At 35.3% G+C, this 22,728-nt stretch overlaps 1 protein-coding gene across 1 annotated transcript in view; it reads left to right on the top strand.

The window, feature by feature from the left end:
* Positions 1-22,728, top strand: part of Trhde (thyrotropin releasing hormone degrading enzyme) — a 371,444-nt gene that overhangs the window by 202,763 nt on the left and 145,953 nt on the right. Inside the window, exons 5-6 of the mRNA XM_028759101.1 lie at positions 2,491-2,604; positions 22,263-22,400. Of these exons, the coding sequence (XP_028614934.1) occupies positions 2,491-2,604; positions 22,263-22,400 (252 nt within the window). The remainder of the gene's footprint in view (positions 1-2,490; positions 2,605-22,262; positions 22,401-22,728) is intronic.

Here is a 22,728-nt window from a genome sequence, read left to right as displayed (position 1 = left end):
GGTGAACCAGTGAGAGAATTGTACCTTTGAGCTCAGTAAGCCAGACATGTTTTCTGACCTCATGTTGCAGAGGTGCGACTGCAGGAATGACTGGGGCCCTTCAGCACTTGATTAGTTTCCCCCTTGACTTACAGTTCTAAGGCAAATAGAATTTTCTTTCGGCAAATTCCTGTAAGTGATGTTAGATACAGTTCTGTAGAGACAAGGCACAGTGATAGTCTCGGGATGGTTCAAGGCTCTGTATTTCCCACAGTTCCTACTGTGTGTTAATTTCCTGTGTCAGATCAGCGGTAGAGGCCACTTCCCATGAAGAAGTAAAACAGAAGCTATGAGAAATATCTCTTATAATTTTCACTGTGATTGTCACAGGTGATTTGTCTATTATCCCCTCAAAACTATTTGTTGTCATAATTCTAAAGACAGGTTGTCAATTTGAAGGATAAACGTGTGTTCTATATGTACTAAAAAAAAAATAGAGGCGTTATAGCCATTGTCATATTTGGAGAAATCTCTTATTTGAGTTAGAGATTCTTTAAAGGAAATGATACCTTATTTATTAACATTCAAACACTTGGTCAGGTCCCCAAGCTATCCTTGTGATGACTCTTGAAGTTGTGTATCAATCTAGTATGTCTTTATCTATTAAGACAGTTTCATTCTTCCTTCTGACTGGTCAGTCAGAGTTCAGCATTCCATATCTCTGTTTCTCAAAGAGCATATTCCCACACAGAATCCCACACTGTGCCTTCGTCACATCTGCTGTCTGCCAGGAATCTTCTTGCCCAGGGCTATCTCATGGCTGACTCATTATGAAATGTTCCAGCTCAATTATCAACCGTGTAGAGAATGATTTTCCTTCTACAATTATAAGTAGTTCCATCTCCATCCGTCTACCTTGTGAAGATTTGAAATTATGCTGTTCCTGGTTATCTTTTACATTATTTATCAGGCATAATAATTGTCACCTGTATGAAAATGCACATTCCCCGATTTCTTCATTGGATTTCAAGTCTTTTTGAATGTTCATGGCTCGTAATGTATTTTTGTTAAAAAAAAAATGTTCCGGAGTAGTATATTGTTAATTAATCAAAACACCGTTAAAACCTTTGCATATCAGATTTCATCAGAGTTTACTGGCTCAGTTTCTGTTTATCATGGAGCTAGCACAGAGGATCTTCAGAACCTTCGGTTGGATTCATTAGTCAATGTGGGTTCTGAGTCAAGAGACAGCCTTCATTATCTCGAAATGAGCTGCTCACCATCTCCCTAGGCAACACTTTTGGACCACCAGCTAGAGGTTTTTTTTTCTTTTTTACATCTTCAGCAGACATGGTCTATTCTGAATTTCCACTCAAGGATCAAGTCTTTTCTTCTATACAACAGGCCCTTTGATCCCTGAAGTCAGTTGTCTCCAGATGTGATTCCTGAATCATTTCTACACCAACTTAAGTATTCACATTGGGTTCCTGGACTGTTATTTTGTTCCCCACTGAGCACATTCATAAAATACTAGTGTTAGAGGCTGGAGAGATGGCTCAGTGGATAACAGACCTTGAGTTCACTGCTAGAGGCCCTGAATTCAATTCCCAGCAACCATATGTAGCTCACAATCATCTACAATATGACCTGATGCCCTCTTCATGCATGCAGGTTTATATGCAGCTAGAGCACTCATATGCATAAAATAAATAAATACATCTTTTAAAAAATTAATTATTATATTTATGGATGTTCCAGATGTTGCCCCCTTTCCTGGTTCCTCCTCCCACAGTTCTTCATCCCATTCTGTCTCCCCTTTGCCTCTGAGAAGGTGATCCCCCCAGAGACCCCCTTTCCGTAGGGCCTCAAGTCTCTACAGGTTTAGGCACATCCTCTCCAACTGAGGCAGGGCAAGTCCTCTGCTACATATGTGCCTGTTTGGGTGTCTCAGACCAGCCTTTGTATGCTCTGTGATTGGCGGCTCAGTCTCTGAGAGTTCCTAGGGGTCCAGGTTAGTTGAGACTGTTGGTCTCCCTATGGAGTTGCCATCTCCTTCAGTTCCTTCAATCTTCCTAACTCTTCCATAGGGGTCCCTGACCTCAGTCCAGTGGTTGACTGTAAGTATCTACATCTGACTAAGTCAGCTTCTGGTAGAGTCTCTCAGAGGATAGCTGTGCTAGGCTCCTGTCTACAAGCACAGCATAGCATCAGAAACAGTGTCAGGGTTTGCACTCCCTCCTTCTGCCCCCATGAAATGGATCTCAAGGTGGGCCAGCTGGTCATTGGATAGCCTTAAGAAGACTAGTGTTATGCAAGAAGATATGTTAATCACTACAATCTTGCCATAATACATTTTCAGATCACACAGAATCAATTTGGGAATGACTTCCAGTTAGAATAATCACAATTTAGTCCATTCACTTTGAGATAAAATCACTCTGAGATAGATGTTGCTTTTTCTTTTCTTTCTTTTTTTCTTTTTCCTGATATCTATTCCTTTTCTCCTTGCAGTGGTTTGGTGACCTTGTGACTCCAGTGTGGTGGGAAGATGTGTGGTTGAAGGAAGGCTTTGCTCACTACTTTGAATTTGTGGGTACAGACTACCTCTACCCTGCCTGGAACATGGTAAGTGTCCTTTTCTCTAATTGTATGGAATTTCCAGGGAAAGGGTAAGGCGCTGTGCACTGAGTTTATGCCACCATTAGAGGTACCTGAAAACACCAGTCAGTACACGAATGAAGTCTTTTGCAAATAAAGGAAAACTAGCCAGAATTGAAATGTAAGAGTTTCAAAAGTTACCTTAATTTCAAAAACTGAAATTAAATAAAATCCTACTTGTTATATATTGACTTCAAAATATTACAATGTATCTAAATGGAAACATTTTAGAATTATCCTTTAAAAGAGAGTTTGCTGTAATTGTTAAGTGATACTTTAGGTGTAAAGAGTATTTTAAAATAAAGAAAAATAAGGAGACAATATTGCTTCCAAGACATGAAATATACTGATCAGATAAAATATTATGATGTATCATTTCTACATTTTAGAATTTGGTAACTTTATAAGATATCTGAAACTTCACATATAGTATTGTACATGTTATCTGTATGTTCTAGTAATGTTCATAACTATGAACCCAGAATACGAATTCTGGTTCTTCAAAGAATAAGATTCTTTGGCTTCAAGCTGTGATGTTTTAAATCTCGGCAGAATAAACAGATGATACTCTTGTTTTATGTCTTTTTACCTCAGGCTTTCTTCATAGATAAGTTTCCATTTATCTATAGTTGACAATGTTGTTATTATATAGAACCTACAGCATATATTGTTTTCGAGCTCAATATTAAGATAAAATTGAAACTTATTTTAATTGGAATGAGTACATTGAGTAAAACTTTCACTGTGTCAACATTTAAATTTTAGAAGCTCAAACTTAATTTATGATATTCCTATACCTATACTTAGATATTCAAATACATATATATTTGCATCTATCACCACAGAAATCTCCGCACATTCACTATAAACAATAGTCTTATGTTGGAATTTATTTTACATTAATGAAATTATTTCTTTGATATATCCCATAGACATATTTATCACTTCGGAAAGGATTTTTACAGTCATTATGCTATTTTGAGATGAATGCAGTTAACATAAGACTTACTCATTTAGCAAATTGTTAGTGGGGAACCTATGGCCAGCTGAAGGCATAGTGATGTACCATCAATCCCATGACTTACTCTTTGACTTACTTGTTTTTATAACTCAAAGAAACCATGTGCTCTTTTCTAATGCCTTCTTTCCTCTTCCCCTCTGCCTCTGCCCAATCTCAAACTCTTAATTCCATAAATTCCACTGCTTTAGATTTTGCTCACACGTTACACTGTGAAGCATTAACCTGTACGTGGTTTGTTTCACTTAGCATAATGTCATGGTCCACTCACGTTGTTATGAATGGCAGGATCAGTAGTCATTTTGACTTCATGTTCTCATACATGTTCTCTTGTGACCTTTCCTTCAATAACAGTGGATAATTGTCTAATTGTCATTCTTTTGTCTATAAGCATGGAGACCATGATTAACTCTAAAATTATCTGAAAGCAGTACATTTTTTACCACAAAGTCAGCTGGCTCCTGTTGAGAAAAAAAAAAAAGGTTAACTTCTTAGGGAAAAATTTACAATAGTAGCACCGTGTCAATGGGTATATACAAGCACTTCTCTCATACTTTACATATGCAGCAAGTTAGTGTGTCTAGTTGTGTATTTATGGTACAATGAAAAATAACGTTATTTGAAACATTTCATTATAACATGGAGATAAATTAGTACTGCAGTTAGGGTTCGGTTGTGGTTTCATGGTAGAATCAGTGCATATCATGCAGCTAGGTGGTAGCATGCTTGCCTAGAAGGTACTAGGCCTTTTGTTTGATCTTCAAAACTGAAAATAAAGAAGTGGGTAAATAAAGACAATGCTCTTTAAAGAACTTTGAATTAAAGTTACCACTATTGTATAGTATTATGAGAAGCATTCATTAACAAATGTGAACCTTAAAAGCTTAAATATGTGAGATTATTAAAACATCTCAAGAAATCTCTTTTGTATTTTAGATGACTTTAAACCAGCTTTGAACATTTCATTACATGCTGGATTATTACCAATTTATAATTTCATTATGTCTCAATATTAAAATATGTTCTTATTACAAATGACATGTCACCCATATAGGTAAGGCTTTTTTTTTTAAAAAAAAAAAGCTTGTTCAACTGCTTGTAATAAAATCCTCTCTATTCATCATTATGAAATGTACATCTTAGATTAAAAAATAATCAGCAGAATTGTACGTGGGCTGAAAACAGAGAGATTTTGATGGTTTTTAAGCATGATTCCATAGCCTCAGTTTTATTGCTCTTAAATTTTTGTCTTGAAATGTTTTTGTGTGGTTTATGAGCTAAATTATAAATACTAAGTGTTAATGCAGAAGATTTTCCAAGAGGTTTTGAAAATGAACATAAAATATATATGACATTTTTGAGACCATTGTCCTTTTATTGATTATATTCTAGAAACACAGGAACCTTGAGATATTAAAATTTAAAATTTTATTTATTGTGAGTCAATACATAATAACGACTTGCAAATTAATAATGACACAATTACAGGGAATCAAAAACTCACCCTATCCAACTGAGAATTGAAAGAAAGCTCCATTACCATTAATACGGTGACTGATAATGAGTAGGAACAGATACTTTTCATTTTCAGTTTTAACCAGTAAGTGCAAGTACTTTCTGATCTTTGGTAGCATTTTATTTTTAGGAGCTGAGGTTTTTAATTTTATGAAATACTCCAATATGCAAAACTCACAAAACCCACAGTAAGGAAGTCTATGTTTAGATTGGCCCTCCATAAAACATTAATATCTTCTGTGAAAATAAAATTTCCAGAATAAGTTAGCCACATAAATAAGAAAGGATGTCAAGTGTCAGTATGGCTGTGCCAGCATTATTTTTCATAATGGCATCAGCGAAAGAGTGAAAGAAATACTCCACAGAATAAGACTGATGGCTGTGTCAGCAACAACTCACTATTGTGGCATTGCAGAAGCTCCTCAGTGAGGGTGTGTCTTGGGCTGCACTGGTGCTGAGCTGAAAATGGAAAAGCCAGAAGCCAGGCTCAGGTCAGGAATAAGGACATTCAAAAGGTTGACCTTGGTTTTATCTAATCTCAAAAAAAAACAGTGCTTTTGATCATTTTTAGACTTCAGAACTTAAACCCTCAGATAGAATTCCAGTTTGCTAGGAACATTACTATAACAATATCCCTTGCGTGGAACAGCAATAAAGAATCCCAGAATTATATGGTCTTGTTAAGAAGCTCTTGTTCTGATTTGGATATACGTGCTTAGCTAACAGTTGTTCAAAGAATTGTAGGTTGTGATCATTTGAGTGGCCAGGTACTTTCAGAACCAGAAGTCAGTATCAAAGCAATCAGCGTTTACATTACATCTACCACACTGAATTAAAAAAGGCAATAATATCTGTCTTCCTCTGGTGAACATACTTGAATTTAGCATTTTATGGATACGAGCCCTTATGTGTAGTATGATGTAAAGTTTAGGAGAAAGGATTGGAAAAGAAAAAAAACAACTCAGACTCTAAGAAAACAATTCTCTTAAGTCCTCATCTGAAATATGAGACAACTGTATTCAGCACACTCCCATAGAATTTTGTGAAGGCTTTGCAATAAATGAACTTTCACCGGTTCATTTCTAATGACGTGAACTTTAACACAGTTCCTCATGTTGTGGTAACAAACAAACATAAAATTATATCTGATACACAGGATATGTGATGTGTTCCCTACATGTTGGCCCCAAGGGGGTTGTGATCCACAGGTTGAGAAACCCTGCGTTACATGACCGTGAGAGGACACCATGCGTTTTGAAAGCGATGCCATCATTAGCAAGGTAGATACCTTAAGATGGTGTAGATTTTTATGAGCTATGTAGAGAGTACTAAAGAAGCTCTCCACCTTCCAAATCTGGATTTATTCATACCAAACTGATATTCACCTATGCTGGCAACATAATCTACTTTATAGGGACATATAATTTTAGTAATATGATATTTATCAAGCACATGTGATACAACCTTTAGCAGCAGCCGCTTTTAGCTTATGGCTAAGGTTATATTTTCTAGGGTGAATTTTTCTTTTGCTGTGTGATGTGATTTTATCACTCTTGACTAGTGGGAACGTTAGTGGGTAGTCCAAGCTCCAGTTTGGTGTTGATGGACATTTGCATTAAATCCTACTGTGACGGGAATTTAGCTTAGTGGTAGAGCTCTTGCCTTACCTGTACTAAGGCATTACCTTGGTCCCTGTACTTAAGGGAGAAAATAATTAATTGTTTTCTCAGAGGGATAGAAGGAGACACTGACATACACCTAACATTCTTCAATACCTTTTGATCACTTTCATTTGAAAACAAGTCTGTGGTAACATAATTCTAATTCTGGAAAGGGGGTACAGTAAGTTTTCTATGAGGAATCTCTTATTTATGGATTAGATTCTGATGTGGATCAAATCACATCCCTGGGTATATTATATAGATTCTCATGATGATTTGTTTTAAATCGTTTGTAGGCAACTGCTTCAGTCTCATGGCACTCTCTAAGAAAGTACTTCATCTATGACTATTAACCACAGCCTCTGTTGGTTTATTAAAAAAAGAAAGCCTCTTATATCAGTAAGCATAAAGTTACACACTCACTGATAAAGCACACAGATTGTGAATTTTCCCAATTTTTTAAAAGAACACTAGATATGAAGAAAATTAATGTAAATTAATCAACTAAACTTCATTATGCTAAATTCTTGGAGTATCTGAAGTGTATTGCCTAAACCATTAACAAATGTCCCCAATTATCTCAGTCCCTGGCAGAACTGAAGGAAGAAAAATAAATTCTGCTTTGAGGCCAGTATTAATGAAATAGAATGATGCTCACATTTTAAATAATTGTGTTTTCATTTAAAAAGAAAGAAAAACCCATTGCCATCTGAAATAAGCTTATTGAGCTTATTGAGTTACGTTTTCTTATTTAAGCATAGATACATATCTCTTAATCACTGTAACCCGAAGAGGATACTCTGATAGTCAAAGAGGGATAAATGAGGAAATGAGAGTTTGATTGAGGTTGGTATTTTACTTGTTCATGGAGCTGTTCATTTCTCATGCCCATATGTGACTCAGTAGCTATCTGGAAAATGCTGTCACATCTTTTATATTTAGTATGCATTCCAATGAGAGTTGGTCTATTGCCGTGCTATTGCCTGTCATTCAACAGAATAAAGATATATCCACCTATGGGCAAGAGATGGGCTAATAGGAATACAAGTTTTAGAATTTTATTTTGTAAATACTGAATACCAAGTAAATACACATATGAGAACACTTAGTTCTCCCTATATTTGTGTTTGTGTGTTGTGGTCAAAGTCCAAATATGGCCTGATGAAGTCCAATTAATCAGAAGTAGGAATTAGAAGGTGATCGAATTGTTTATAATTAGATGATATTTTAATCTCAAGAGACTCTAAATGTGGAAAGAATTAAAGAGTTTCAAGCAAGTCTCAAAGTTGTGTGTCATATTTTCTTTCATGTAATATATTTTGATTATGTTTTTAACTCTCCCAGCTCCTCACAGACTGTCTCCACTTCCCCACCCCTTGTTGTTTTCTCTTATTAGAAAACAAGCAGGCATATAAAAATATTAATAAAGTAAAAGCAATCAGGCAAGAATAGGGCAAAACAAACAATTAAAAAAATAGGAGCCAAATGAAATTAATGAGAAATATATACAGATACTGACACATATATTTTTACACACAGAAAAATCTACAAAAAATAGAAAAATTAATATATAATGAAAGATCAGCAAGATTAAAAATAAAATGCTCAGCAAAGCATTATAAGACAAAAACTTTCCTAAAATACCTTTGAGTTCTTTTTTGGTTGTTGTCGTTGGCCTACCCTTAAGTGTGTTTTATATGCTCAGTGAGACACTTTTGGGGAAGAAAAAACCGAATTTCTTTTCTTCTTTGGGAGTGGGACTGTGTCTTTTTGATCCTTAAAGACTTAAAAATGACATTTGGGTTGAAAGACTAGGAATGAACAAGTGTTCATACTTGAATATCTTGGGGTCTTGATCTTCACAGTAGGCCCATCTTGCGAGTCTCCTTCACCCTTCATCTATAAGCAAACATGTTTTTCAACCATTAGAAGAATCCTTTCAAGAGAAGAACAACGTTTTCTGTACTGGGAACCCTGCCTCTTTATTCTGGGAGAGAAAGCTTTGTTTATCCCTTAGCATTAGTGATAGCAACGTTCATCATTTGTGGCTAATGGGTTTGTTGCAAACAGGAGTCATTGTGGTGGTGAAAACAGTGGCTCATGCATTAGAGTCTTGCAAGTCTCATATCTGAATTACCATCAGTGCATTGATACCCCATGCCTCATCCACCCAAGAGCAGACTACACCTTAAATGGGCCGAAATGAAAACAGTCTAGAAAACAATGTTAGCGTTGAGAGATAATCTGCCACTTGGATCCTAACCTGAGGTGGACACAGAGAAATTAAGAATTTCTACTGTGTACTGGTTAAAATAGCATCTTCACTCATCACTTTAACACTTACAGAGAGCACTCACTGTGACTAGTTTAATAAGAAAGTGTGCTCATATCCCCTATTTGAGGTCTCCCTCTTTGTTATTACAGGAACATCTGTTAGTATAGTTCTTTGACATTTGTCAGAAGTGTCAGGAAGCTCATTCAACTGTTAATGTTTGAAGTATATTAACTTGTTTAACTTGTAGCCTTAATAAATTTATTTATTTATTTATTTACTTACTTACTTGTTTGTTTGTCTGTCTGTCTGTCTGTCTGTCTATACATCCTGACACAGTTTTTCCTCCCTCCTCTTTTCTTAGTCCCTTCATCTGCCTTCCTTCCCCCACCTCCAGACCTCCTCCATTTTCCTTCAATAGGGGAAGGCCTCCCACGAATATCAGTCAACAGTGGCATATCAACTTAGAAGAGTTGCATCTCTTCTATTAAAGCCTGGACAAGGCAACCTAGTAGGATCAAAAGGGTCCCAAAAGTAGGCAGCAGAGTCAGAGACAGCCCCTGATCCTTTGATTAGGATTCCTACAAGAAGAACAAGCTACAGAACTGTGATATGTGTACAGAGGGCCTAAGTCCATTCCCATGCAGGCTCCCTAGTTGGTAGTTCCTTCTCTGTGAGACACTATGAGCCCAGGGTCATTGATTCTGTAGTCCTACATTGATCCTGAGGTCCTACAATCCTTTCCTCTCCTTCCATAGTATTCCCTAAGCTTCACCTAATGTATGTCTGTGACTCTCTGTATCTGTTTCCATCATATGCTGTGTGAAGGCTCTCTGATGACAATTGGGCTGGGAACTCAATCTATGGGTGTATCAGAAAATCATTAGAAAGCATTTCATTGACTGGTTTTTTTTGTTTGTTTGGTTTTTTCTTTTTTGCCAGTTGCATTTGGTTCTATACTTGATCTCTGGGCTATCCAAACTCTGGGTCTTAGCCCTTCAAGCGGTGTCAGGGTAGGTTATCTCTCATGGAATGGGTCTGAAACTAGACCAGTCATTGGTTGGCTACTGCTACAATTTCTGAGCTACTTTTACCCCAGGAAAAAAAAAAACTGGAGGTTGAAGGTTTTTAGGTGTAGTTAACTATAGCTAATTTCACTCATTAAGTATTGATTATTAAGTAAATTTTAGTTGAAATCACTTATTAAGTAGATATGAGCCATCAAGTAAAGGATAACCATGCTCCAATCCAAAGATCAAGAGAAGCTAAGTAACAAGGAGGAGGAGTTCAATGGGAGGTGTGTGTGTGTAAATATCACTGTGAAGGAGAAATAAAAGAAGCATTGCAGGTAGATGGGGAGTGGCCTGCATAGGGATTGGAGGTGGGAACAGGAGGGATCAGGTTAGAGGAGGACAAAGGGAGAGAGTAGTGGGAGAGACAACTGAAATTAGGGGGCATCTCTGGCATCAGCTAGGAACCCAGGACAGTGTACACTCCATTCTAGCTAAGACTCCTAGCAATGGAAGACATGGAGCCTTAACTGGCCATCCTCTGCAACCAGACTTTAATACATATTTTTAGGTTAACACTAGTTAATACTTATTACTTTTGTTTACATTTATTTATAGTCTGAAAAATAAAAATAAAAGCGTTGACCTTGCTTAAGTGATTAAAGCTTTCTTTAGAGAAGCTTCAGTGTTACCAATGTGCATGTGTGTGTGTGTGTGTGTGTGTGTGTGTTCCTGTGTGTGTTTATTGTTTAGCTTGCAGCTCACATTCACTAACGCAGTTGTAGAAAGAAGAGCTTATGGAAGCTCTGTTTGGCAGTATGGCCACACATGCATGTCTGTCTGTTCAGTGAGTATATGAGAAGTCTTTCAGAGAACTTCCTCTTTTGCATCTATATGGATGTTAAAATTTAAAATTAAGCTACAAATAGAGAATTTTTCTTCATAGATGATTTTGTAAAAAGCAAGCTTTTTTTTCCCCTAGATAGACATTGTTTCAGGTTTTTATACTTTAGACCTAGAGATCAAAGATAAATGAGCAATACCTGGGGAATAATGTATTTCTTCTGGAGAACTTGTTCAAATTTGCATGGTGCCAAAGCCTTTGAACATTTCCTTAGGAATTTCAAAACCAATAAAAATTTAACAGGGTTAGACACTCCCTAGGACCAAATCCCCAATTGAAGCTGAGTGTAATGAGATTTTATCCTTTCTTATGCCTAGCAAGCAGTATTGCAGAGGGTCACTCTGTTCATTCCTTCAAAGAAGAGTCAACTATAAACAGAATAGTCCAGCTTTCTTCAATAAACAACAACAAAATTATATTGCAAAAACTTATGCCAAAATATTCCTTTAGATATTGTTGTCCTGAAATGTATAATATTGGCCATGGCAGATTATACCATATTTGATCTGTTACTTTCCTTGCTACTGGTAAAAGAAGATGTTATCTTCATATAGCATACAAATTATATATGGTAATAGTCGTAATTTGCTAGGTAAAAAGCATTTGTTTGTCACAGCTTTTAACCTGAGCACAACTAAAGCCGAGCTCTCAGGGGGCAACTAAAGAAAAGTGTATGACACAGCTCATTTCTAAGCAAGGAGAGGCTGTTGCAATCCATCACCCTTCTGAGGCGTCTCCTGTCTTTTATTAAGGTTACTTAAAATTAGGTCTAGATATTACCAGACAAAGATTTCAGTAACAATAAAGTAGTGCATACAAGTAATCAAATTATATATATATATATATATATATATATATATATATATATATATATGAGTATTTTTTGTGAAAGAAAAATATTGGATAATTTGATTTGGGTTAATATGTTGCCTTGCCATCTTCATGGCTGTAACAATGTATACAAATATAACAAGTACTGTATGAACCAAACAGTTCACATATTTAATGGTCTGTGAGGCAGAGTAAGACATTCTGCTGGACTAAGAGTGTCTATCTCTGCTATATTTTTAAGCTGTATCAGACTAACTCCATCAGTCTTCTGTCTCATGGGCACAGGGATTTGCTTAACTGGGAAGAGAAAATAAAATTTGGTAGGTCATCCTTTGGCAGCATTCTGAATAGCCTTTCTGGTTCTACCATTCATACATTTAAGTAGTTCTCTTTGGGAAATCCTCATCTCCTTACCTTTTTATCTCTTCTGTGTATTGAGGATAGAAAATTCTACCAATTACAGTCCTATTTTGGTCAGTTAGTATCATAATTATCTTTGAAACATGAAGATACTAAGGCACGTATCTTCTCTCCTAGAATGTGCTTCAACAACACCTGTGCCCAATTAATTCTTTTAATCACTTTATGTTCTTCTCTGCAGATTTTATTTATAGATCAATGTTGCTCTTCTTCAGGGCTTGGAATATAAACTAGCTTGATAATTTTATATGAATTGGTTGGCTGCATCGATGCCACTTGCATTTCTATCCGTTCATGCATTTCATTTGTTCCATTTATTTTAGACTACGATTTAACAAGCACCTAGATTCAGCCACCTACTGTGGTGAACTCTATAGAGTAAACTTTGTGTAAATGTTAGTTTACAACTGCTATGTAATAGTATTTTGCTTTCATATACATCATGTCTTATCTTCCATATGGTGGTTTCAGTATACATTAATTATTTCTCCCTCTATCTGACCAACCATATTCCTGCCTGCAGTGGCTTTGTTTGCACAGTAGCTCAAACAACACAGCTGTAACCTTTTTCAGACTCCTATAATTCACACATATGTTCTGAAAATAAGCCATACTCCATATGTCTCAAAGTTTTAGCCAAATTACAGAACAAGAAGGACAGTTAATTAATCATTATTGTTTTCTTTTAAATGTCTTACGCTTTTTTAATGGATGGAATTTATTTTGCTACCATGATGGCTTCATTTAGATGTTGGATTTCTATCTGCTCAGATAGACTGTGCTTCTGAATCTTGGTTATCTCTAAACTTGTTAATTTTGCCAAGATGAGAGGCATCTATTTTAAAATGAATTTCTTTCCATAAGGAAACAACAAACAATTGCTTTTCTGTTTTCTCTTTTGTTGTGTGATATATGTTAAAGGTGATGCATTGTGATTTAAATATGATATATTCTTTCAACTATCTGATGAAAACCAATTAAGAATACTTTTCCCTTCTGAACAAAAAGTTGACATTACAGTTTGAAGTACCTGGAATGTAATGTACTCCAGATAATGACTAATTAAAATTAAAAACAAAAACCTTTCTATGCAAAGTTCATTGCCTTACCTCCAAAACAAGAAGGAAATTTTCTATAGATTTATGATTTCTCTTGAGAATATCATATCATATTACTTAACATGATTGAAAATAATTTGACCTCACACAAGAGAATATATTTTGTTTTCTTGCCAACTGTTATAATTGCACCATTTGCTTACCAAAAAGATGAAAGGTTTCCAAGGATTAATGTAGATTTCCTTGTTCACCTTTCACAATTTAAAAGTTATTTACTGGATCATATTTATGCTAGCTACTCTGTTAAGAATAGGGAGTGTTCAAGAGAAGATTAAGTAATGATGTCCTTCTGGTCTTACAGAATACCATCTGCACCAGATTATTTTTTTTAACATAACCAAGTTAGTTTATTTTCAGTTATAGTTTCTAAGAATGAGATTGGATGCTTTCTGCCAATTCCATATGCTAAACTTTCAGCATTTTGATACTTTGTTGCCATGTGATCTTGTTTTTCCAGGTTCAAAAGACCTATGAAATCCATTCTGCTTAAGTTACCATAAAATGTGAAGAATCAAAGAATTCTAATTTTTATGGCCACTTGTCTTACCAACATCTCTCTTTCTACTAAGTACTTATATATGATTTTATTTTTATAGTCCAAATTTGACTTTCTGGTGAGATCAGTTGTGAACAACATATCAAAATATTTGCAAGAACAGGAAATTATGTAACATTTGTATATTTCCATTCCATTTTTGAATAAATTTTGGGATGCTATACTTCACTTACTTTGGTCTTTTTAAATGGATTTCTAGTCTAGCTTTTGCACTGTGAAGAAGGAACCTTTGCTAACTACACAATGGATGATTCACAGTAGTCTGAGATGTGATTCCTCTTTTGCTATTACAGATGAGATTATTATTCATCTCATTTGATCAAGTATATGGGCTGTCACAACACTGTGTTGTTTGATGCCATTTATTAAACTTTTAAATTTACTAACTTTTTATCTTCAATGGAAACATAAATTCTCCTCTGTTCAGACTAGTGTTTGTCTGAGGTTGTTACTCAACAAACTGACCATTTATATCCCTAAATACTGAAACTAAATGACAAACATGTCATTTAAAATATATTTTAAAATAAAATAAATTTAAAATAACCAGTAAGAAATTTGTTACGGCCTAAGACAGAAATGTACTGCATTTGATAATACATATTCAGTGATGGGTAAGGAAGGCATTATTGTCAGGACGACCTAAAACAGGCTCAGTCTTGTTAATGAAATAAAAAAGAGGATAGGCAGAGAGCCTTTGGAGATGCTTGGCAAGAATCTGACATGGGTCAAGGACCAGGAAGTAGGTTTCAGGCAGGGATCTGACATTAGGCTAGAAGAAAAAAGTAATTTCAGGCAGGAATCTAAACCTTAGGCTAGAACAAAGAAGCAATTTCAGGCAAGAATCTAAATATGAGGCTAGAACAAGGAAGTAGGCTTCAGACATGAAAATGACTTTGGGCTAGGACAGGCTCAGATACTTTAGTCATCCTGATAAGTCCTTAGAAACAGTTATCACAGGAATATTCACATAATTGAGTTTAATGCCTGCTTGTTCTTTGACTATTTGTGTTTATTGTCTTGCTTGTTCCTTGACTATTTGCATCTATTGTATTGCTAGACCCTCAACCTAGAACTGACCTTAATACATGCATGTAATTAAAATGGTATAAAAGCAAAAAGAGGAGGGGGGATAGAATAGGAGTTTCTAGGGAGGGGAAATGGGGGAAGGAGAAGGCATGTAAAATTTAAATAAATACAATATCCAATAAATTTTTATTTTATTTTATTTTTTTATAAATTATTTTTTCTCAAATCGTAATTCATTCACACAGGGGTTATAAACACAGAAAGGCAGGATGTGGGGAAGAGAATGACACTGGAGTGTGGGTGTTCAGGGGGAATACAGATATCTTTCAGAACCGGGTATTGGCTGGGTGAAGGTTCAGGGGACAAGTCACTATGACTCTGCCTATGACTCGCTTGTCCTTATCTAAGTTGGTATTGTCTGCCAAGGCTACCTATTTACAAGGTCTATGACTACTCAGGCTTGTAAATTTCTACAAAAGCTGCCTGTTTACATTAGCTTATAGCCATCTGTTTCAATGTTTTTCCACTGAGACCCAAGACTTGGTGTTAGTATACATGTATGACAGGCCTATTGCTGATTTTAGGCCTATGGCTGATTTTAGGCCTTTAGTGTATAAACAGGGCTGCCCCTGATATCTCCAATAAAAATTTTTAAAAAAGGGAATTTGTTATGGACTTAAGATTGGTAAAGGCCTATTTTGCCGTAACTGTTAGTCTGTAGTTTTCAACTCACTATATAGCTCATGCTGACCTGAACTGCACTCCCCAAGTATTGGGACTGAAGGACTTGCTTGGCATTATTGCTGTCTCTTAACAGATCATGGGCACATCAACAAATGGTTCAGTGTTTGGATCTGTACAATTCAGCACATTTTGTATTTCATCTTGTGTTTTCCCCTTTGCTACATCAAGCCTTGGATAATATGAAACATGACACATTCAGTGTGGATGTTAAAATAAGATATCAGGCAATTGAGGATGCAATCTCTGAAGAGTTACAACTTAACCCACTTCCTCTGAGTTAGTCATTTTGAGAGTACCATAGCTCATAAAGACATGTGCTAACATTTATCTAAGATTTTGAGAGGTTTATAAAATCTTCAAAGATATTTTTATGGAAAATGAATTACCTTTTAGTATATACATTGAGTGAGATTTCAGAGGGAAATCATAGTTTTTCAATTGAGGAAATGTAGCAGATAGTAGAAAATACATTGAACATATAAATTCATCTGTTTCAAAAGGTATATGTGAAGTCACAAACTAGTATTATCCCACTACAGAATTGCCTTGGGCCTTGTGTGCATACATTGCTTTCTGCAGAAGGTTGTGTAAACAAATGCAGAGCTAAACGTTTTAGTTGAGTGCTTGTTTCATTGTAGGCACTGATGGTGATTACTTTTTAAATTATTCTTCAATGTCTGCTATATATGTGTGTTTATACAAGTTTGACTTTAATACAAATGAGCTGCTTTAACAAGCTGCACATAAAATGATTATTAACATCTTGGGTGTGTGTATTTTAAACACCAGCCTTTGAAATGTTAATTTTGAAGTACATTACTATATGAAAACAACATTTGTTTTCACTAGCTCTTTATTTTTATTCCGTCTGTCAGTATAAAATTTGACTGTGGGTAAAATATTAACTACTCAGTTAAATGGTGATATAATCTTTACAAATAAATCTAACTGTTTCAAATAGAAAGCTTAAAATACTTTTAAAATACTGTGGAAAACAGAATCAAGACCTAAAACATATAAAGTTATTTCAATGTGATAAATACACAGGTTCAAATAATTTCTAATTTCCACAAATAGGACATTGTGTTATAAATTTACAAAGTATGACAACTGCAATGTTAGCCATTTCATGTGGATAAGATGTTATTTTCCTCCAGCATATTTATTTTTATTGTTTGAAGTCTTGATCTTACTCCTTTGCTTTTAAGTTCTGCCATGATGTGAATAGGGGGGTGGAAAACCAAGAATAAAATGTCTAACTCTTAAATGATAGGTAATCCTCATTAAAGCTATTTATAAAGTAACAGCTTCAGGTTAATGTTGACTTGTGTGCGACTTTGTTTAATCTATGGAATAATAAAAGTCTTTATTGTGTGGGAGCTCAGATTTCAAACTTGTAAAAGTATGATAGGTCTTCATTCTAATCTTTATGTTAGAGTTAAGACAGCGCGGTCACAGATATTAAAAGCAATTTTACTTAAAACTTGTAGTCTTTTTATTTCTATAATACTCTATCCCAATAATATAGTATCATTGTAGGATATCAAACACTTATACTCATGTCTGTCTTCTGTACTACAAAATGCATTGCTGGAAGGTAGGAAATTGTGCCTTTATTGTATTTCCCAAGAGCATAACACAAATCTTCCATGAGGCAGACAGGAAATATATAGACTTGGAGTCTGCTGCTTTCTCCATTTTACAAAGACATTCTCATCCAATTAAAGAAAATCTTAGATAACTGTCTTTATCTCTTTGAAAGAGTGTATTGTGACATTAAACGTTGGAAAAAGGAACTGCTTTACATAAATCTAAAATTAGCATAAATGTGTAATATCTGAACTCATTCAGATATTTTTATTTTAGGTGTTCATTGATGTCCATAATTTCATTTGTGCCTACAATGAATTTACACACAGGATTCCAAAGTATATATTTCATTTCAGTAACCTTGCTTCTCAGAGAATGAAGCTAAAGTTTATGGAAATAACTGGCATAGTATTTTGTTGTCACAAAGATAAAGTCCATCTTGTGTGCTCTTTCTTCTCAGTTACGCAATACTTTTCAATTTCTTTTTCTAGTTGCACTTTGCTTTAGTCCAGCAACTCCCTGCTCTTCAGGCTTCTCAAAGAGCAGGTCCTGTTATGTCATGTAACTACAGCTTCCAAGGGACCTTGATGATTCTGCTCCTGTGGGCCTCTCTGTCATCTCTTATGATTGGCTCCCTACCCTGTGCCATACAATCCTCTGAATCAGACTCTCCAACAAACTATGCTAGAAGCTTTCCTTGAACTTTTAACAAATTCCCCTTTTGCCCCAAATGTCCTTTACTGTCATTTATTCCTAGGGTACTTAAATAATTCTTAAAAATTCAATTTAAACTCTTGCTTAGAAGCTTTGCCTACCTCCCACAGGCATAAGAAATCATAGCTTTCTCAATGCAGCCATTTGGTATCCTCAGCCCACTTCCAGTCTCAAATATAAACTGGTTGTGTTTTAATGTCTGCTTTGATCTGTGTCTTCTTTCTACTCCTATATAGTTTTTGAATCTAGGATTCATTGCTCTGTCTATCCTTAGAAGCAAGCATGCCATCTGGGATCCAGCAGGTGTTTAGCAAATATACATAGAGCCAATTCACTCATTTAATCTCCACAACTGTACATGTGAATAAATGATGACGCTGAGATTTCAAAAGTTTGTGTGGTCTCAGAAGTTGTATGGCCAGAGAAAGGCAGGTATTCACTCTCAGTGCTAGGACTCATTTGTCAAGGGATATCAAAAGAGTCATTGTGTTCAGACCATACTTCTAGGAGATAATTAAGTCCTTCTGGTTGCAACTCGTGTCTTCCTTGAGACCTTCCTACTTTCTATATGTATATGAATATCTTACCACTACATGACTTGTCTCAGCTTTGTCCCTTATCTTCCTTGTCTTTGGTTTGATGCAGGATTCTCTGATCTCTACTCAAAGACTTCTCTCTACTTTTCCTTTTTTTTTTTATCTTGTTTCCTTTTTGTGACAGAATCAAAACACTTGATTGATATTGTATTAACATTCCTAATCCTTTATGTAGGAAGTAGACAACAGCTTTAACATTCCTTCTTCCTTGACAGTTCAAGTACAGCGACTGTGTCTAGAGCAGCCATTGTCTCATGTAGCCCCTTAGACTTGACATTTAAGGTCCGAAGCCATTTTGAAGCACCAAGGAATATAATTACCCAGATAGTTAATGTTGTGTTAAGAATTCTTAACTTCTTTCACATATGCAGTTAAAAAACAGTCTATTTTATAAAAATTGACTTTAGAAGCGAATTCTGGGGGCTCTATTCATGTTATTTAAAAACGACTCTGCATTACTGAAAGATAATTTAGTCATTTCTCTAAGACTCATGTCTTCACTTACAATTGTTTGTAGGAAGGCTTTTGTGAACACCCATAGTCACTTTTCTCCACCATGTATAAAATTCATTTCTCTGTATGTTCTCTAAATTGTATTTTCCCAACTTCTCTGTCAATAATCTTCAACTTTTCTGTTTAAATCACTAAAAGCCATATAGTTATTTCAAAGCACGATACATGCTTAAAATACGTTTTAAAACCAACTCTCTTTTAGCAACAAACTGTCCTATGACATCATTTCCCCTCCCTCTCTTAGGATAATGGCTACTTCCTGCCTATTGGCTCTATTAGCCATCTTTTATACCACAGCTGTAACACTACACTTATTGTGTCATAGTGCCTGGTTCTGCCCATTTATTAAGACCAAACTCTTCAACATGATAATTGAGGATTTGAGTGGTGTGGCTTTTGTAATTGCATGTTTACTCTGCCCTGGATTTGCCCCTTTCCAGCTGCTTCCCCTCTCATCTCTCACCCACTTGCTTGGATGCTGCCTCCTCTGCTAAACCTTACTGAACAAATTAATCATTTCATCCTCCATGTTTTACAGCATCCCCTGTATTGTGACAGTGTTGGTGTGTACCCGTCTTTCTATTGTACTTCATTTCTATTCTTGAGTTCAGCATTATGAAGTAGGTTTTAGTCATCCATTTATTTTCCAAGTGTAGAGTGGGAATTAAATATGTATTTATTAAAGAAATAAATAGGCAAATAAAATAGCAGCTGTGTAGTTTTCATGAAAAATTCTGGAGTCACTCATTCTTTATTTTTTCTGAGATGTTTTGGTAAAGTTCTCAAGTCCATATCAAAATATATCAATATCTATCTATCTATCTATCTATCTATCTATCTATCTATCTATCATCTATCTTTAAAATAGTGGAAAACAAAATTATATTCATATCACTAACTATTGAAATGAAGACCCATGTAAAAATTGTAATACCTACATTACCTCTTTGGAATTTGTGGTTACTGTTAATATTGAATTCTTAAAAGATTTTAACACGCCCAACTTCCTTTATGTGTTACCTTTAAACAGTGTTAGATCATAGATCCTACCAGTCTTAATTGTGAAGTGAAATAAAAATGGAGTATTGAATATTCACTATGAGGATACTATACAGACACTGACACTCACAACACACACACATGCACACATATACCAGATTTAGAAATTAAAGGTCAGATCAATTTCTACCTCTTTAGAGAAAGTCTCCATAGATAATTTTATTATTGTATAACTTTGCTTAAAAATCACTCTGGAAACTTTAATCCATAAAACAGAATTATTTAATTCACTATAGCCAACTATTTTATTTCACATCTTATCTTATATTGCACAAATGTCTTCTTTTTATTTCAGTTTTTAGCATTCATAGCTCCAGATAAATGGTAGGAAATTAATGAATGCTAGGTAAGGCTGGCTGTGGATACTGTAGGGCTGTTGCTAGTGAGAATGATGTATGCTTTAGCTGGAGAGTTTCTTACTTTGTAGAGATGTAGGTGTCTATTTTTAAAAAATAAGTATCCTTTGTCCTGTGAGCTGTTTATACTTCTGTCAAATTGAGTTTGCTTCTGGCTAGAATTTTCTCTTTTTCTTTTTTTTCCATCATCTATATAATGTATTTTGTGTTCTGTGTTTTATATGTACTTCCCTACCAGAAACTCAGTTCCCAACCTTTTATTGCACACAAGTCTTTTCTTCCATTGTTTAATACCACTTTTGAGTATGGCAGAAGAACAATCATTTACCAATGACTTACTCATGCCGAAGTTAAATAATGGTAATTGAAATTATATTAAGTAGACAAGGATTAATTTTTCTTTCTCCCAAAAGTATGAAGCAATGTATCATATATAATTGATACTTCCTTTAACATTAACATTTCTTTGTTGAAATTGAGTTTAGATTTCACTTTTAAAATCTGTTTATTTTATGTCTCTCAAATCAAGGACTGTTCGTTAAATGTTCATGTTGATCATTATGCATGTGTTGTTGATAAGCAATTGTTGAATGTACATGTATATGCTTAGTTAACTTTCTTTCCTACAGCACGTTCCTTTGTTTCCATTTCTTTAAGTCCTGGGATTGGTGTACTCTCAGCTTCAAATTACAACTCAATCCAAAATAATACAGTGTTTATCTGATTTCTCAAAATGAACAGACTCTCGGACTGAGTTCAATATCAGGTAGAGCAATTTAAGCATTGCAGTCTTTAATCTCAGTAATGATACTACTCAGTCTTTAGCTATCTAGGGGGTTATTTAGGCTTGTTATCTTTTGCAACTTATTTTTCTGTCTCTTCCTCCATCCATGAAGCCAGGTGGCCAGAAGGCCTAATAGCTGGCGGCATTTTTGTCAACAGAATCCAAGCCATTTCTTTAAAGCAGGATTTCTGAAACCAAAAATGCACCTTTCTATACAGCTCATTTTTAATATAACAAGTCTGCTTTTATTAGAGAAATGTAGTGAATAGAGGGTTCACGATTCTAGTTGTTTTCAATACTTCAGAGTGATAGATTATTAAGGCTATGTGATGTTAGCATTATGGCCTTTAATATAAATTTGTATGTATATCTGCACACACCATGGTCTGAGGAAAGCGATGACTTCTGCTATGTTCATTATGGTTCTCCACCCCATCCCTTTTTGTTTAAAATGATTTGTGTGGTGGGATGTAGGAGCATGGAGAGAGACAGATTAACCTGTTCTAATGAGACTACGTCTAGTGGTTTGAAATGATAGGATTCTTGCATTGAGTCGGTCAGAAAATGTTATTAGAGACTGGAATTTCTGTTTACACCCTGCAAAAGACATGAACAAACTTTCATGTAATCCTTGCTCTTTGTGACCACTCTTCATTCTTGCTTTATGCACTGATAAAGCAGCCTGCTGTTCTTATTACTTAGGGCTTACAGTAGCCTATTGATTTTGTTTCATGTTATGCTTAAATCAACTGTCTTTATTTTATACTATCCTAAGGGGTTGTTTTATTGACTGAGTTTCCCTCAGATCTGAGCCTCACCACGTAAGACTGATGAGCACCCTCAGTTAAGTGACACACATGCTGTTCATGTTGTCTGATACATCTTGCCCTGACCATGAATCACCTATAATATTACCCAATCTACTGTATTTACAGGAAAAGCAGAGGTTTCTGACAGATGTTCTGCATGAGGTGATGCTGCTTGACGGGTTGGCCAGTTCCCATCCAGTATCACAGGAAGTGCTACGGGCAACAGATATTGACAAAGTGTTTGACTGGATCGCATACAAAAAGGTGGGAGAGCTAAGAACCACATGCTAACGAGATTTTTCACTGTTGGGAGAGATGATGTAGTTCATGCTGGAAGTCTTATATTTTTCTATCCTTTCAAGTGAATGAGAATGGGTTGTAAGGATGAAAGGAGTTATTAGGTTCATGTCATCTTATGAACAGACGTGCTTTATGAATGAGTGAAATAAAAATGAGTGTTTGCCAAATATTGCATGGATATATTAAAAGTATTAATGAATAAATATTTGGGAACTTCATTTGAAATTGCTGTACAAATGACTTTATGTCAATGTCAGTTTCTAGCATTAAGAACGTTGGCCTAACTTGTGAC

Source organism: Grammomys surdaster, unplaced genomic scaffold (assembly GCF_004785775.1).
Source record: "Grammomys surdaster isolate TR1022 unplaced genomic scaffold, NIH_TR_1.0 126271, whole genome shotgun sequence".
NCBI classification, from domain to species: domain Eukaryota; kingdom Metazoa; phylum Chordata; class Mammalia; order Rodentia; family Muridae; genus Grammomys; species Grammomys surdaster.
The sequence above is the reverse complement of the archived record's forward strand: the minus strand, read 5'-3'. Positions and strand labels throughout refer to the sequence as shown.